We start from the raw sequence: 17,354 nt of genomic DNA, 5'->3' as shown, positions 1-17,354 counted from the left end.
GTTTTTAAGTCTATTAAGTCTCTTTCTCCCCTTTCGTTGTTATCAACTGTTCCCCCTAGTGCTGATGTTGTTGCTACCTCTCTACTTTTATATACATCTCCCCATCTTTCACTCTCCCTACTCCTCCCTTCTCTTCCCCCTTCACTTCTCTCCTCCATTTCCCTACTATTTTCCTCCCTTTTTCTTTTCAATTCCTCCATTACTTCGTTGCTCATCTGTTCCAATATTCTTTCATCCTCTTTCTTCCTTTCCCATTTCACCCTTTCTCTTTCTACTATACTCTCTATTACCTTCCCCTCTTCATATTTCTTAGCTGTCTCTGATAGTACCCTCCTCCTCCATATTTCCATTTCCTTTTCCTTTTCTTCTTCTTCCTTCTTCTTCTCTCTCAGCACTACTCTTGATACCCTATCTGCTGCTGCTTTTACCCTTTCAGCTTCTCTCTTTTGCTCCTCATTTCGTTCCATTAATTTTTCCAATTCGTTCTTACCTTCTTTCCTTTTCCTCACTCTCTCTCTTTCCTCCCTCTCAAGTTGTTTGATCAATTCATTCTGCTCATCCCTTAGTTTTGCTAATCTTTCCTCCAAAATCTCTTCCTTCTGCCGTAATAGCTCCTCTCCCCTCATTTCACTCTCTCTGGCACTATCCTCGTTTGTTCTCTTTACCGCCTCCCTTTCTTCTCCAGTTAGTGAGCCTCGTAATTTCAATAATATCTGTGCAGCTACCCACTCATCGTTTCCTATCTCTACAGTCTGCTCTTCTCCAATCCTCTCTTCCCCCAGTGGTATCTTCCTATGAGCCACATATGGTGGAGGGCTGTATGCCGGGTTCGAGTATCCTTCAGCCGCCCTGAACTGTCCTTCTATTTCTCCTAATTCTCTTAAAGGGTACAACCCTCCTCCCTCTGTTTTCACTCCCGGTGTTATGGGTGTCTCATTGTTCGGTTCCTTTTTTATGTCGTTTGATTTATCAATCTTTTCTCCTCCCTGTCCTCCGTTCCCCGTATTCTTTGTGCTTTCGCACCCCTTTTCCCCATCCGTTCCTTCTTTCTTAATCTCCTTTTCTTCCGGTGTTTCCCTCATAGTGAACATTCCATTTGGTCCTGGTCGGGACCCCTGGAACATCCTCCATAAGTTAAACACTTCCACATGGTTTGCCAACTTCTTCCCCTTGTACGTATTGTGCAGGTGGTTTAGTAGTGAATGTTGGGCATATGGATCGAAACTACCATTAGGTGGCCATGGTGTTAACATTTTGTTGTCCGTCCCCTGGGTCCACTCTATGCTGTACTTAATTAATTTCTCCCTATGTGGTGGCAGTGTTGTGCATATGTGTTGGAGTGGGGTAGTGAGGGTGTTCCCCCCACCCTCCCGACCCTCTCCCGTATGACATAGTGGCACTCCCCTTGTTACCCTTCCCTTTACCAGCAGTTTACAATATACAACCTTGTATTGCTTACCTTGCCCCGCGAGTGTGGGGACTTACGGCAATCCTTTGACAAATTATGCAATAATAATAAATATGATGTTATATTATATTCCTTCCCCTACGGCCCCCTGCGGCCGAAGCGCACGCAGCCCCCCGCGGCTGCGTACCCCTTACGACGATCTTATACAGTCGTCCTGTTTCTCCGTTCTCCTCCCCCTTTTACACTTGCCGTGGCCGGCGTTCTCCGTGCGCAGCCACGCCCCTTTCCCCTTCTCCTCTTTCGGTCCACTCGTTTATCGTTTATCTCCGTATCCGCTCCTTTATCATGTTTCTCTTCCCCACCACTCTCAAACCCAAAGTTCCTTGTGCTCGCGATATCCTATTAAATCCCTACTGGTGACGTCACCGATTTCTTCGAGCTACTGTTATATTCTTGTTATGTTCTTTAAGTTCAAAATACACTTGCAATCTACCCCGCTAACCCTACAGCTGTCTTCCTGTCTCTCCTGGAACAAGGTAATCTCATCAATAATATAACCGGACTGCGCACGCTGCGTCGCCTCGCGTGTGATACGCCCCTCAACAGGAGGGCTTAACCAGCCAATTATCTTCCGTTTTGGGCAACTATGTAACTAGCTACCGCCCACAGGGAAACGTCATCTACCTATCGAGTTTCTTGCTCGAACAATAGGGAACCTCATCTACTCATTGATCAATAAATGTCAAATCGTAGGAAACCACACACACCCACCCTCACACGTAGTCGCAATCTAGGCCATCAGTGTCTTACGAGCGGCTGCACGTGATGTTTTCGTGCCCCGCCCCCCTCTTCGCGTAACTTAGCCGACTGCTCTTGCACTCGTCCGCTACCATTCATTCCATTGGCAACCCTCAGTTAAACCTTCGCCGCACATCTGTACAATACCTCCCTCCTCCCTTATTTACTTCCTCCCCCTCCCTCACAATTTCGCATTGCTTGTTGTGCGTGTCATGCTCACCAAGTTCTCTCGATGCAGGGCCGCTCGACTGCGTGCACCCCTCCAAGCGGCTCGCCACCTCCCCTCGTCTGGACCACGTCTGGACACTCGCCGACCGCGGGCGGGATACTTCTCAACCGGCTCCCGAGGGCCAATATCCGGATTGCGCTGTCCGGTCTTCTCGCAGCTCCGCGATGGTCCTGTAGTCCTCAGAAGGGGGCAACGGCAGAGGGGGCCGCGCCGCCGGGCCTCCTCGCAACGGGAGTGCCTGGAAAAATTAAAAATAAAAGTCGATCTTAAACAGATCTCAGCGGTGCCTCCAACTTGTCGGGGGGGAATTCTGCCGGGGTCGGCCGGGCCGTCCGCAGACCTCCGGGCAGGGAGGCCCCAACTCCTCCCGTATATCCCAGATGAGATAGAGTATGAGACACACACAAGGAGCAAGGTGACTCTGCTGTTTATTTAGACAAAACGGCAGGGATGGGTCAAGGAGCGTACGCGTTCGTCCTGACACACACACAATCGTGGGGCTCGCAGGCCCTTTTTACTGCATTATGACGCGCTACTTGCGTCACTTCAGAAAGTTAACAAAAAACCTATCACCACTCTTAATTGGTTGCTCGAGTGGTAGGGTTAGTATAGTACACATATAGAGAATGATATTAGTGGACAAGGTGTAGTCAGGTGGTATATCTGGGTTGTCCCTACAATTAGATACATAAGAATTGTTACATGAAGACTCCTGAGGATTGGCTAATATTACTGACGTCTGAGATAAGAGCCCCATGTTCTGATTGGTGCACTCGTGAGCCTCCCAGCCTGGGACCACCGTTGTTCCCAGCTCTCGGTGTACCTGTGATTGCAACAATGTTTCAATATGGGTACGTGCAGACAATGTGAGGATTTATTCATAGGTGGAAGGCTGACCGCTCCCACTGTAGCAGATGTCCATTGAGCCTTTCAAGTGTATCGGCCTGTGTCTCGTAGTGAGGGACCCAGACGCCTTTTCTCTCCTGGGTTTTGGCATCTCGTCAGGTTCGGCTTGGTCACGTGGGGAGGGACCGTGAAAGAGGCAGAATTCTGCACAATTAATATTGTTTTTTCTACTGCGCGTCTGGTTTAATTTGCCGGCGTGCCTTTATCGTTGAGGCGCGGAGTGCGAGGTTGCAACATCGTGCCTTTGATGATTTGTTCTTGGATGTGGGTTTGCAACATTGCGACCTTGGCTGGTTGCTCCACCGGGTTCTTTCTGCAGGATCAGCAACCTGACTCTTGCTTTGTTAATGTCCACGGAAGCTCTTGTTTGAGGCCTACTCGGGCCTGGTGCTTAAGTAGTCTGTTTGGTGCATAGGTGCTTTTAGGTTATAATAGCATATATTTCCATGACCAGTATCGTGTTTCCATTATACCTCTCATGGTGGTAACGGGTTTCAAGAGAAGCGTGAGCAAGCGTTATAGATGAGTTCATGACGCGTCTTGCGTTTCTGCATTCTGAAAGCCTATGTAAAAATAATAAAGATGCACGTCCGTGAATATGCCTGTCGCCTACGTCAGAGCACTGAGTATGTTCTTCGTGTAGATTGGTGTGGAAATGTTCAGTGTGTATATTTGTACAGATGTGCTTCCCGTTGTCTAGGTCGTCATGGCATCTCTAACGACGTGTGGATTTTAGTCTAGCTGATCCGAGCCGCAGGTGTCGGCATGGCCAGTGCGGGCTGCTGGGCAGGCAGATGGACACATCCGTATGTTCCTGTACCAGGGTACCTGGTCGTCTGGTAAATGGACAAACTCTTCTCGCGGCGGGTGTCTGGGCCGTGACCCTCTAGGCCAAGCGCGAGAGGTGAAGGACGGGAGCCTGGTCTTCCATTCTCCCACTTCAGTGCCTTTTGTAATATCTGAAGCAAATGAGTAGTGTCTTCATGTATGTACTTGTTTGTTGAATGAGTGGTTGTAGAAGAAAATCTATATATTGTCCCAAAGGTTGCAAAATACTGTTCATGCCTGCCACTATTGGTCTTCCTGGTGGTTTTGTAGCGTCCTTATGAATCTTTGGAATAGTGCAAAAGTTGGGATTCCGTGGATGTTTATTCAGAAGGAACTTAAATGTACTGTGATTGATCCATTTGTGATCCTGCCTTTAGGGCTATATCCAAAATGTTTACATTTCAAATGCTGTCTTTGTTTTAGTTAGACCCACAACTTGAGTGATGTTGGTTGAGGGTGCAGTGCACATTGACTTTGTACAGGAAAGGATAATGGCAGAATGGTATGAAGCACCTCTGCTATGAAGGGGTGTTCTTGCAGCATTATGATAAGCAGACCTTGCTTGTTCACAGTGGATCTCAGCACCATGATGGCCTAGCTGCCCGTAATGTTGCTGAAAATTACCCAATTCTATTGATTGGTGAGTCATGTTAAGAATGTCTATGCATAAAGAAAAAGTATGAGGAAACTATATGGGAGCAGTTGACGGGCCAGTGGCCCCTGGCAATGGGATGCTTTCCCAATGGCTTCCCCTTGCTCTGGAAGTATTTTCTCTCCCTTTCATGTATCTGGGTTTAATTTCAAGGTTATTCTTTGTATCAGTTCTTAGATATGTATGTATGTTTTGTGCACATTTCATTCATGTCTAATTTGGTGTTAAATGTGCAGTGCAAGGCTTGCAGATGACATTTTAAGATCTGGAATCAATTTAAACAACTTGACTTGGCGTCCTCTGCGATCCATGTGAGATAATAGGAAATATCCTTTCTTTCCTCTTTCTCTTAAGCCACCCTACTAAATACTTTGGGTGCAAGTTGCCTACAGGCTATGAAATTGACTCCGCCTTTCGTTCATCAAAAGTTGTTAAAGTGAGAACCATTGGCTTGAGCAATACTAACATCTTTCAGGTGTGTCTACCAACTGTTCAGGTAGTTGTGTGTTCAATAAAATGTGCTGCACTACAATAGAAGGTGAACACAAGGATCTAAGACTTCTGCCCAAAGGGATTGGATGCTAATCCTGGAAATGCATTTCTGATGCCGTAATTCATCACAGGAGGTGAAAAGGAGGCTACCTAGCCATTATCCTCTGGAGGGATGCTAGTGTGCAGCTGAGCAGAGCACAGGACAAGGGCCCAGACCTAATGTGGAGACCAGGCAGGGTCCTCTAGGAAAGGTACTGCTAGGAGGTTCACCCTAGCCTGGCCTATGTACAAGTGCTTGTGGAGATTGCCAGAGCTGTACGATGGGGCGATTATTGCAAGGATCTTCCTTGGCAATCTGGTCACAGAGGGGGAGAAGACGGGCAGACAATGGGAACAATGCCACCTGCCTTGTTGTAGACATCATTCATTATGCATCTCCCACATTAAGGAAGGAACCGAAATGGATGGAAACCTGATTGTGCAGTTGAGATCCATCGATCAATCTTAACAAATATACATATAGACTAGGATCATGATATAATATGATAGGTTATTTATAACGCGCTTAATACCCGGCGGTTTCTAAGCGCAGACCCAGGGATCGAACCTGTGTTTCTCCGTGCCGTGTTGCTTCCAAGGCGAGCACATTGCCCCTGAGCTATCCTCCTCTTTGCTGTCTATAATGACCTTGAAAATAGATTGTGATAAGAAAAAAGGTAAAAATTTAAAAATCGCTGGACGACGTCATAAAATATATGTTTGTTGTCACTTGAATTTTGGAGGGTAGCACACCTTGAAGTGCAATCACTCGCAACACACCCGGCATTAATAGAATAGAGAACAGTAGGCTGAAAATGCAGCAAACAATGCACCCACTTCTTAGTACCAGCCACAGTAAGGAGTGGCACCTATGACAAAGAACAGCAGAAGAAGGGAGGGAGAGTGAGAACGAGAGCGAAAGAGAGATGCTTCAATACTGCCCACTTACACACCCCATCACATCACATCACTACTTGCACTTTCACTGTCTTCTCCCTTCAGAGGCTCTCTCTTCTAGCTCTCTAGAGGCTACCATGAACTTCTCACTCAATTGCTTTCTAAGCCCACTTCGGCAGGTGCCACAATTTTGCTCACATCATTGCCCCCCTAGCAGCAAGTCAAAGTACTTTGAAAGCTGCAACAGATATTTAAAAGGGCTTAACGGACATTGGCAGAGAGAGCTCAGTTATAGCAATAATTCCCTTAACTCACCGTAAACGTTCAGCCGGAACTCCTTCATTTGCTTTCCTGCAGCATTGGACGCACTGCACTGGTATCGGCCCCGGTCGCTTAGACGAGAGCTTTTAATGCGCAGAATTTGACCTTTGCTGAGAAGCTCAAAATTGGGATCGCCCATAAACAGAGGCCTGGAAGAAAATGTGGAATGCTTATGAAAATGCTTGAGGCCAAACTACATATTTATCGATTTACTTGTTATGGTTTACTGCTAGCACTTGAGTGCTGTCATCAACAATAAAACATTTTACTGGAGCAGATAAAGAGCATGGTTACAGTCCAGAGTGGAACATTAGAGTGGTGTGTGCGTACGTGGGAGATGGGAAGATCAAGAGCATTGCTACAGCCCTGGGTGGACCTTCTGGGTGGTGTGTGCATAAGTTGGAGGTGGGCAGATCAAGAGCGTGGCTACAGCCCAGGGTGGACCATCAGGGTGGTGTGTGCATTAGTGGGAGAAGGGAAGATCAAGTGCGTGGCTACAGCCCAAGGTGGACCTTCAGGGTGGTGTGTGAATAAGTGGGAGATGGGCGATCAAGAGCATTGCTACAGCCCAGATTGGACCTTCAGGGTGGCGTGTGCATATGTGGGAGATGGGCAGTTCAAGAGCATGGTTACAGTCCAGAGTGGACCTTCAGGGTGGTGTGTGCATAAGTGGGAGATGGGAAGATCAAGAGCGTGGCTACAGCCCAGGGTGGACCTTCACAGTGGTGTGTGCATAAGTGGGAGATGGGCCGATCAAGAGTGTGGTTACAGCCCAGAGTGGACCTTCAGGGTGGTGTGTGCATAAGTTGGAGGTGGGCAGATCAAGAGCGTGGCTACAGCCCAGGGTGGACCATCAGGGTGGTGTGTGCATTAGTGGGAGAAGGGAAGATCAAGTGCGTGGCTACAGCCCAGTGTGGACCTTCAGGGTGGTGTGTGAATAAGTGGGAGATGGGCGATCAAGAGCATTGCTACAGCCCAGATTGGACCTTCAGGGTGGCGTGTGCATATGTGGGAGATGGGCAGTTCAAGAGCATGGTTACAGTCCAGAGTGGACCTTCAGGGTGGTGTGTGCATTAGTGGGGGATGGGAAAATCAAGAGCGTGGCTACAGCCCAGGGTGGACCTTCACAGTGGTGTGTGCATAAGTGGGAGATGGGCCGATCAAAAGTGTGGTTACAGCCCAGAGTGGACCTTCAGAGTGGTGTGTGCATACGTGGGAGATGGGCAGTTCAAGAGCATGGTTACAATCCAGAGCGGACCTTCAGGGTGTTGTGTGCATACGTGGGAGATGGGCAGATCAAGAGTATGGTTACAGCCCAGAGCGGACCTTCAGAGTGGTGTGTGCATAAGTGGGAGATGGGCAGATCAAGATCATGTTTACAGTCCAGAGTGGACCTTCAGGGTGTTGTGTGCATAAGCGGGAGATGGGCAGATCAAAATCATGGCTACAGTCCAGAGTGGACCTTCAGAGTACTGTGTGCATACGTGGGAGATGGGCAGATCAAGAGCGTAGTTACAGTCCAGAGTGGACCTTCAGGGTGTTGTGTGCATAAGTGGGAGAGCAGACCAAGAGCTTGGTTACAGTCCAGAGTGGACTTTCAGGGTGCTGTGTGCATAAGTGGGAGATGGGCAGATTAAGAGCGTGGTTACAGTCCAGAGTGGACCGTCAGGGTGTTGTGTGCATAAGTGGGAGATGGGTAGATCAAGAGCATGGTTAGAGCCCAGTGTGGACCTTCAGGGTGGTGTGTGCATAAGTGGGATATGGGCAGATCAAGAGCATTGCTACAGCCCAGAGTAGACCTTCAGGGTGGTGTGTGCATACATGGGAGATGGGCAGATCAAGATCATGGTTACAGTCCAGAACGGACCTTCAGGGTGTTGTGTGCATAAGCGGGAGATGGGCAGATCAAAAGCAGGGTTACAGTCCAAAGCGGACCTTCAGGGTGTTGTTTGCATAAGCAGGAGATGGGCAGATCAAGAGCGTGGTACAGTCCAGAGTGGACCTTCAGGGTGTTGTGTGCATAAGCGGGAGATGGGCAGATCAAGAGCGTGGTACAGTCCAGAGTGAACCTTCAGGGTGTTGTATGCATACGTGGGAGATGGGCAGATCAAGAGCATGGTTACAGTCCAGAGTGGACCTTCAGAGTGGTGTGTGGCTATGTGGGAGATGGACAGATCAAGAGCGTGGTACAGTCCAGAGTGGACCTTCAGGGTGTTGTGTGCATAAGTGGGAGATGGGCAGATCAAGAGCTTGGTTACAGTCTCGGATGGACCTTAAGTGTGGTGTATGTGTAAGTGGAAAGTGGGCACATCAAAAGTGTGGTTGCAGTCTCGAGTGCACCTACATGGTGGTGTGTACGTAAGTGGGAGATGGGCCTTACATCCTGAAATGCTTGTTAAAGGGCCATGAGAAACGGTATGTCACCTGTTTCCCCATTGCCAACAGTCTGTGCATGTTTCTGATGTAAGGCGCAGAGACTTCCAGGATCAAGTGCAGTTACTCTGAAGGAATGTCCTGCGGAGCAATTAAGCTGGTAATTGTCAAGTCGGAGGCTCCTGTGAGGCATGTTCATGTGTTTGTGATTGGCCTCTACTGTTAGGCGAGATCATTTTGCACCGAGGATGTCTTTGTGGGTGAAGCACATATGTTATTAACCTATGTCTCTCGCCCGGGCATCCGAAGTGAAGGGCAGATGAAAAAAAAGGGCAATTCCTGTTTGGACCTGTTCAGACCAGGAGGACCCAGTGCCCAACCCCCTGCTCAGACAGCAGGTAAGCATGCACCAACATGTGTTTACTCCCTCTGTCCCCACAGGCCATCACCATCCCCTCTGGTCCCCCGTGATGTTCCCTTGTGCTCCCCCTTTCCCGCACACAAGTGTTGCCTGTTTTGCTTGATTCTTATACCCCGCTCCCCCTCCTGCCCCCTCCAGCCTACTTCTGCAGGAGTCTGTCCTGATACATCCTGGTTTCACCATCACCGTCTTGTGGCCAATGCTGGATTTGACTTTCATGGACTTCATTGATTCATGGCGCGTCACCCTTTCTCAACTCTCATGATGGACTTCCTTTGCATCCTGTACTCATGGTGGGCCTGAATCATGCTGTTCCCATCTTCATCTTGTATCCTGGCTTGCAACATTATGTGTTACTACTGACTTCTGCAATTGTATTCGCTCTCCCGTCTTGCTTCTCCACTCTTTTGACTGCTTACTCTCTGTTCTCTCCTCCTCTCCCTTTTCCTATCTCCTCCCCTCCTCCCCTTACTTTCTTCTATGCACTTACTCTATCAGAATTGATCCTGGACCTAGTATGAAAGCAACCTCGTCTGTCTCCTCCCCATCCCATTAATTGCCAACCCCCCTTCCAGCACTATCTGAAATGTCGTCGGGCCTAGTAGGATAGTCGCTTGTTTTGTTCCTCCCCTCCCTTTCTGCACCCCTCTCCCTCACCTTTTGTTTTCCTCCGGCTCTAGCAGAAATGTCGTCAGGCCTAGTACGGTAGTCGCCTGTCTGTTTCCATTTCCTTCCCACTCTCCCCCTCCCTTCCTTATCTATGTCTTAGCTCTTGCATTATCTGAAATGTCGTCAGGCCGAGTACGATAGTTAATTTCACATCCTTACTGTTCATGGCCTGTAAGAATGTCATTGTATTTTCCCTTGTTCCCTCCCTTGCCTTGAAGCACTTTGAAACACATTGTGTATAGGAGCTATATAAATAAACTATCATATCGTATCATATCTACACGCTTAGTTGAGTAGTTGATACTGAATCTGGAGTCCTTTTTCCCATGGGAATTGTACACTCTTCCTTAAATAGGATTCTGCTCTTTGTATACATATAATTCCCAAGTATAATTGTCACTCTCTTTAAAACAGCATCACATGTATATATATACAAATATGGTGCTTTTAATCTGTACATTGTTTTCAAACAGAGCATTTTACCTCTGTATACGAAGACAACTTCCCTTTAAAAACCAGCTCGAATAACTCTGCACTTTCTTTATAAAGAGTTCTGTAAACATTTATGTAATGATTTTGGGATTTTTTCTAAAAATAAAAAAATAATACTGGGTTTTTAAAACAGCAGTCTTGACATTGTATAAACAATTATGCACACTTTTTTTTGTTTAGATATTTAGTGTATTTATTTGCAAAGATATCAGCATCATTTAAAAAAAGGAATCCTACAAACATAAAAAAAGAATTATGCAAGATTAATAGAATCTGCTCCTAAAAAAGGCGATGGGTCGCGTGACTGACTCTCAAGTTGACAGCTGAATCTGCTTGTGATAAACCTATCGATAGGCTAGACTAGTCGACTGATTAAGATGATCGACCTTTTAGTCTGATCGACTAGTTTATGGTGGTGTCCGGGCGGAGGGTATATTTGGGGGTGAGGTGGGACAGGATGGTAGGTGTGGCAGTTGGATGAGGAGAAAGGAGAAATGGCACAAACGAGGAAAGGGTGGGAATGGGTGGAGGAAAAATGATTAGGGATTCAGGATCGGTTTATGGGAACGGGGATGGGAATACAGATATGTGGGTTGGGAGCTGGAAAGCGGGTGTAGGACGGACCCCAGTGTGTGACAGGAAAAGGAAGGAAGAATCGAAAAATGGATGAAATAAAAGAAGCAGGGAAGAAAGAAAAGGGAAAAAGGAAATGAAGAAAGGGAAAAGGAAGGAAGGAAATAGAATGCTTTTTAATATTTGTAGCTGCACACGAGCAATATTTCCCTAGAACCAGCAGGTGGCGATCAGTCCCCATATTTAAATTACAATGAATGCATTTCGTGCCGTGCAGCACAAAGATCACTCAGGGACAGTTTATAAATAACCGAACATGTGTTAAAAAATAATTGGGCATTTTTTTATCAAACAATTATGCATGTTACTGTACTTTTAAACTTGAGTTTCCATAGTTTAAAAAGAATGAGAATGTGACTTTAACAGAAAAAAGAAGAAGTCTTTTTTTAATTTGGTCTTCAAAAAAAGCATAGAATTAAAAAAGGTATTTTCTGGGCCAATGTAAAACTAGTATTGTACGTTAGGGGTAATGTATGTGGCACATCCTTAACTCTGGCAATGTGAATATGAAACTGGCGTGGCACTATTTATTTTGCATTTTATTTCTTTTATTTTGCATTTATTTCAGCGCACCAAACCCTGAGGTATCTAGGTGCTAGTTACAGGAAATGCATAGTACAACAGACAAGTGCAAGAACAAGAACACACATAAGGGTTACAGACAAAATAGATGTGTGCATGCAGTCTGGGAAAGCCTCAGCTCATGGTGCGGAGTCCTACATCAGGCGTGCTGGCAAGCATATGTGACAACATAGGTGTGTGCATGCAGTCTGGGAAAGCCTCAGCTCATGGTGCGGGTTCCTACATCAGGCGTGCCGGCAAGCATATGTGACAACGTAGGTGTGTGCATGCAGTCTGGGAAAGCCTCAGCTCATGGTGCGGAGTCCTACATCAGGCGTGCCGGCAAGCATATGTGACAACATAGGTGTGTGCATGCAGTCTGGGAAAGCCTCAGCTCATGGTGCGGGTTCCTACATCAGGCGTGCCGGCAAGCATATGTGACAACGTAGGTGTGTGCATGCAGTCTGGGAAAGCCTCAGCTCATGGTGCGGGGCCCCACATCAGGCGTGCAGGCAAGCATAGGTGACAACAGTCCAGGATGGTGCTGCTGGCGTCTTCTCTCATCTTCTACTTCGGATGCTCTCCTCCAGTGGATGACTCTCCTCTTAGTCCCAAAAACCTTTTTATGCAAGTTCCCATTCATTCACAGCCCTAGGCTGTCAATCACACAGCAGGGTGGCCAGCCAGCCAATTGGGACAGGTTTCACTCAGGCACACCTAGAGACAAAGGACAAGGATGTTTCGGGACCCTCTCTCATTTCCTGACTTTCCAGACACACTGAAGCCTGGGCGGGCTTCAGGGCTGAAGCCTGCCAAAGGCAAGACAAACAAAGGGCTCAAACCTAATGCAAACAACAGAGTAAAAGCCCAGAAGAAACTAACAAGAAATGGCGAAAAAAGAAGACAGTGGCCCGTTTGTGAAAATTGTCACCCTTGGGTGTTGCACTGCAGCTGAGGTATCAGCCTGCAGATACATGTCACCAGGTAGTAAAAAAGAAACCACTGCCACCAGCCATTCAATTGAGTTAGTGTAACAAAATGTTGCATGAGGAATGGGTTAAAGGAGTTACTATGCAACCACCCAACACTCGGCACAGGGTAGTGTGTGATGGACCCATAAAGTAAAGGTAAATAAGACAGGGGTCATCTTACTATTCTTGGGAACAGTAGTTCACCCAGGAAAATGTGTTGGACATTAAGAGAAGTCCAAGGGACTCCTTAGTGGCACTGCACAAAAAGTTACTGTGTGTCACAATGCAAAAGCAGATGCCTATGGAGTTTACCAGACTCCATAAAACAGTAATAAACACAGAAAATCATAGTCAGGAAAACACGTGAGTGAGTGAGAAAAAGGTCACACTTACTCGGGAGTAAATATTTAAAAGCCCTGAGTCCAGCAAAAGAGCTGGGGGTCTCTAAGGTTAAAGGGAATTGGCAAAAATGAAAATTCTCCCTAAGATGCGGCAGTAGCGCTAGACATTGTCATTGTTTGTGGGGAACGTAGAAAGTGAAATGACAATGTGCTCTACTAAGCTGAGCACCTGATTATGTGTAAAATGGCATGGCAATTGTAAAAGTGGCAGGTTGGCTATTTGAACTAAGCCTGTCATATTTTAGAGCCCTATGTTGTATATGAGCAGCACCCAATGGAGGTTGGCACCGGAGGGCATCATATTAGTAGTAGCACCCTCATACCATTAACAGCACCCTGGATTATATTTGATCTATCAATTCAGATTGCATTTTATTAATTGGTACATAAGCAATAATGTTACATCATGATTTCCACTTGCATAGCAATTATGATCACAGTTTGTTCACAGAGGGCTAGTGATGCTGCACACATTTTCCTACTGTGCATCCAGTGTTACTAGTAGTGGCACACTTTTCGAATGGGCAGATACATGATTTGTTGTTACAGAGGAAGGCCGCTGTGCACTGTGGTAGACCTAGCATCTGGTGATGCAGAATATCTCATGTGTTCCTTCAGGAGGACCAATACATGCCATGTCTTTTTCTTCCCTTTATTTAGAGAATCATGCTGAAAAATGAACCATTTGGCCTCACTAACTGCAACATTTTCTTGGAGGGAATATGCCCCAGCAGCCCCCACTTTGAGGATGGCTAGCTTGCTTCACACTGTCTTTTTTGGGGCAGGTATTAACACGCCACCACTGTGTAGTGATCTTTATACAGCCCCACATGCAGCAGGCTGCCTGTGAATAATTGCCTTTCCCCCCATGCTGAAAGATGCTTTAGTACATTAGAGCCATAGTAGATGAAGCATCAGCACTCACTTGCTGTCTTTGAACCACTGAATGGCGGGGAAGGGGACCCCTTTGACTCTGCACTCCAGGCTGGTCTCCCTGCTGAGGATCACAGAGACATCACTTGGCATGCCAGCTCCTGCTACGGTAGGCGGGACTTGGGAGAGAAATCAAGCATAAGTATCAGAGTATAGGCCGGATCATATAGAAGACTGTCATATTTCACATATATCAAGGAATACATTGAGAATGATGCACCAATCTTAAGTATATGTCAGAACAGATGTATGTAAAAATCTACTACTTGATGTCTCATAAATTTAGAAGGCCCCACCCAGCGTGCCTGTATCTCATGCAGGCATGTAACACACTCAGAATATTTGGTCTCCAATTCCACACTAGGTTTCACATTAGTGTTGCTCACCTGTATTATTCAGGGGCTATTTTCAATTCATATATTATTTTCTCTGCCACATCTACCTGGGTGCTGGTTCCATGCATTCACTGTCCTTTTGGTGAAGAACATCTTTACTGATGTTGTTGAATTTCCATAACCTCCCCCATTTCTCCTACCATGACCTCTAGGTCCAGGAATATACCTGAGCAGAAAGGTGTTTCTGCTTGTGAACGGGGGTCGTGGAGGCAACAAATCAGGTAAGCAATCATGACCCTTGAAACCTGATCATGATAAACAACAACGCCAGGTAAGCCAAGGTCGCTGGAGACAACTTCTCTCACCATGGGTTCCAGCATTGCAGATGCAGGGTTGGCGGGTGAAGAGGGTCCTTCAGATTACATCTATGAAAGATGAGTCTGGCGACGCTCCTGTTCCAGGTTCCGTCAGTGACCTTACGTAAATGGATCATCAGAAGGCTGTGCGTGCCCTTAGCCACAGAGGAACCTCTGAGCTGGCTCTCACAATGAAGGAGGACACTACAGATGCAATGAGCAGTGGGAGTGACCTTGCACACAGTCTGCTGGCATGAGGGTGAAGGACTACAGGACTCTGGGTGCGGCATGCTGCTCCTTCTTTGCAGAGGCAGAAGCAGAAGAACAATGATGTCCAGGGCCCATGATGAGGATGCACTACAATGTTTACAGCTACAAGCTGCTTGAGTTCTAAGAAACAGAAGAATCCTCACTTTGGAAGATGGATGCCAGCTAGAGGTCAATGACTCTTCAGAACTCCAGACGAATGACTTCAGCAATTCAGCACTTTGAACTTTTTAGGCCCACCAGTCAAGGGAGGGAGGCACCATGCACGACCTCCCCAATCAAATAGAGAGCACAGCTTCATCTCGTGGTAGTTGGCTTGGTCAATGGTGGTTATGGCAGCAGTGGTGAGACATCCCTCTGCGGCATCTTTCACTTTGTATTCTTGGCTCCGCTGGTTAACTGAAGAATGGCACCTGATCCTCCCTTAATATACAAAGTTCTGGACTGGGGGACCACAACCCACCTAATAGGGGACATCCTATATTCAAACGTCATCTTTTTGACCACTTTAATCCTGGACGCAGTGCAGAGCAGAGTCTTTCCATTTTGCCTGCCCAGCTTTCCCCCCTGTTGCCCCCCCTTCTGACCTTCCAGCCTTGCACAACTCTGCCCCCTGCATAAAATCAATAGCTCTATTGCCACATTTACTTGGAGGTATTTATCATTGTTATAATATGTTTCTCTCTCTTGTTTGTAATAGGCACATTTGTACCCCTAAATGTCTGTTGTTCAAAACCTCTAATTAAAATCTACCAATCCGGGTTCACACCCAGATGCAGCATGGAGACGGCAACCATATAGGTGGTGACGATGCCCTCAACATGCTTGACGATAGCCACCCCTGCCTCCTGTTTCTACTAAACCTCTCGGCTGCTTTCGACACAGTAGACCACCAGGCGTGTGGGACAACCTACATCGGCGCATGGGGATCAGCGACCTTCTCCTACGCTGGTTCAAGTACTCCCTTGCCAACTGTTAGCAGTTTGTTCAGATGTACTCTTCTAGATCACCAATGATACCTGTCACCTCTGGAGCCCCGGAGGGGTCCATCCTCTCCCCAGTGATCTTCAATCTATGCATGGAGCTGCTTTGAGTCCTCCTACCCACACACATCCACATCCACCAATACGCGACGACACACAGCTATACTTCAAGATCAACTCCATCAAGGACATTCACAGGCTCAAAACCTGCCTCTTGCTGAACTAGTCTTGGATGTCCAGTGCATACTTGAAGCTCAACCCCTCCAAGACCGAATCCCTACTCCTCACCCACAACACCGAACACCCAGACATACAGACCTGGCTATCAACCATGAAGTCCCTTGGATTCCCCATCGACAAACACCTCTCCTTCAAGACACACATAGCTAAGAAAACTCATACAGCTTGGTATCAGCGCTCCCTCCTGCGAAATGTCAAGCCCTTCCTCCCTCCGGACAGATTTAAATGCACTGTCCAAGCACTGGTCCTATCCCACCTGGATGGGGGCAATGCCCTCTCAAAGGACTTCTGTCATCCTCCATTATGCCCCTGAGAAGTATCCTACCGCTTGCTGTATATCTGTTCTGTTTTATACCTCTGTAAAGCGCTCTGTTGCTTCTCAAAGCTAGGACCGTGGTTAATAATAATAATAATAATAATAATAATAATAATAATAATAATAATAATAATAATAATAATAATAATAGCAATATAAATTAAAAGAGACAAATGTGATGTTCACCAGTGCAATAGTTGTGTTAATAATTCTCTTGACGATCTGGACAGCAGACCTTAATACCCATTAATGTGCAGCGCACAATACTAACCAATAACATTGATGTTGAAGAACTTCTCTGAGCTGCCCGCTATGTTGATGGCCCTGCAGGTGTATTGGCCGGTGTTGCCCGTGGCAGCTTTCAGCAGTTTCAGTATCTTGCCGTTATGCAGGATCTGCAAACTGCCACTTTCAACCACCTGCGTGATATAAAGCAAACATACATGAACACATGAGAAAATGTGCATAAAACAGAGGAGAAGAAAGGTTTCCGACATATCAGATTTTCCAACACATCAGAGAGAGGCAAGCCTTTGTGAAAATGAACACTTGTATAGAGGATGGACTTTTGGGAGTGTATCTAGAAAAAAAGCCTCAAAACAGGGAGTGCAGTGGTGGCATGAATTGTAGATATGCATTTTCATAATTGTTTTAATCGTGATATGCATAAACACAAAACATACAAAAAAGGTAGCAAACACCCCTCTCTAGAAAGAACATGGCATGATAACCTGTTCTGCGGTTTTTACCCACTAAGAGTGTCTGCAGCCATCGCTTTTTGCTCACTGTACTTTTCACAAAGGTGGAATTTCAATTTGCATATCAGTCTTTGT

The 17,354-nt window shown here is 46.6% G+C and overlaps 1 protein-coding gene across 2 annotated transcripts in view; it reads right to left on the bottom strand.

Moving 5' to 3' along the window:
• Positions 1–17,354, bottom strand: part of HMCN1 (hemicentin 1) — a 1,785,366-nt gene that overhangs the window by 1,107,088 nt on the left and 660,924 nt on the right. For both annotated transcript variants that reach the window (XM_069641364.1, XM_069641365.1), the window contains exons 28-30: positions 16,793–16,940; positions 14,017–14,143; positions 6,565–6,719 (exon numbers count right to left, since the gene is read on the bottom strand). In XM_069641364.1, coding sequence (XP_069497465.1) covers positions 6,565–6,719; positions 14,017–14,143; positions 16,793–16,940 — 430 coding nt within the window. The remainder of the gene's footprint in view (positions 1–6,564; positions 6,720–14,016; positions 14,144–16,792; positions 16,941–17,354) is intronic.

This window comes from Ambystoma mexicanum, chromosome 1q (genome assembly GCF_040938575.1).
Source record: "Ambystoma mexicanum isolate Mex_15411 chromosome 1q, UKY_AmexF1_1, whole genome shotgun sequence".
NCBI lineage: Eukaryota > Metazoa > Chordata > Amphibia > Caudata > Ambystomatidae > Ambystoma > Ambystoma mexicanum.
The sequence above is the reverse complement of the archived record's forward strand: the minus strand, read 5'-3'. Positions and strand labels throughout refer to the sequence as shown.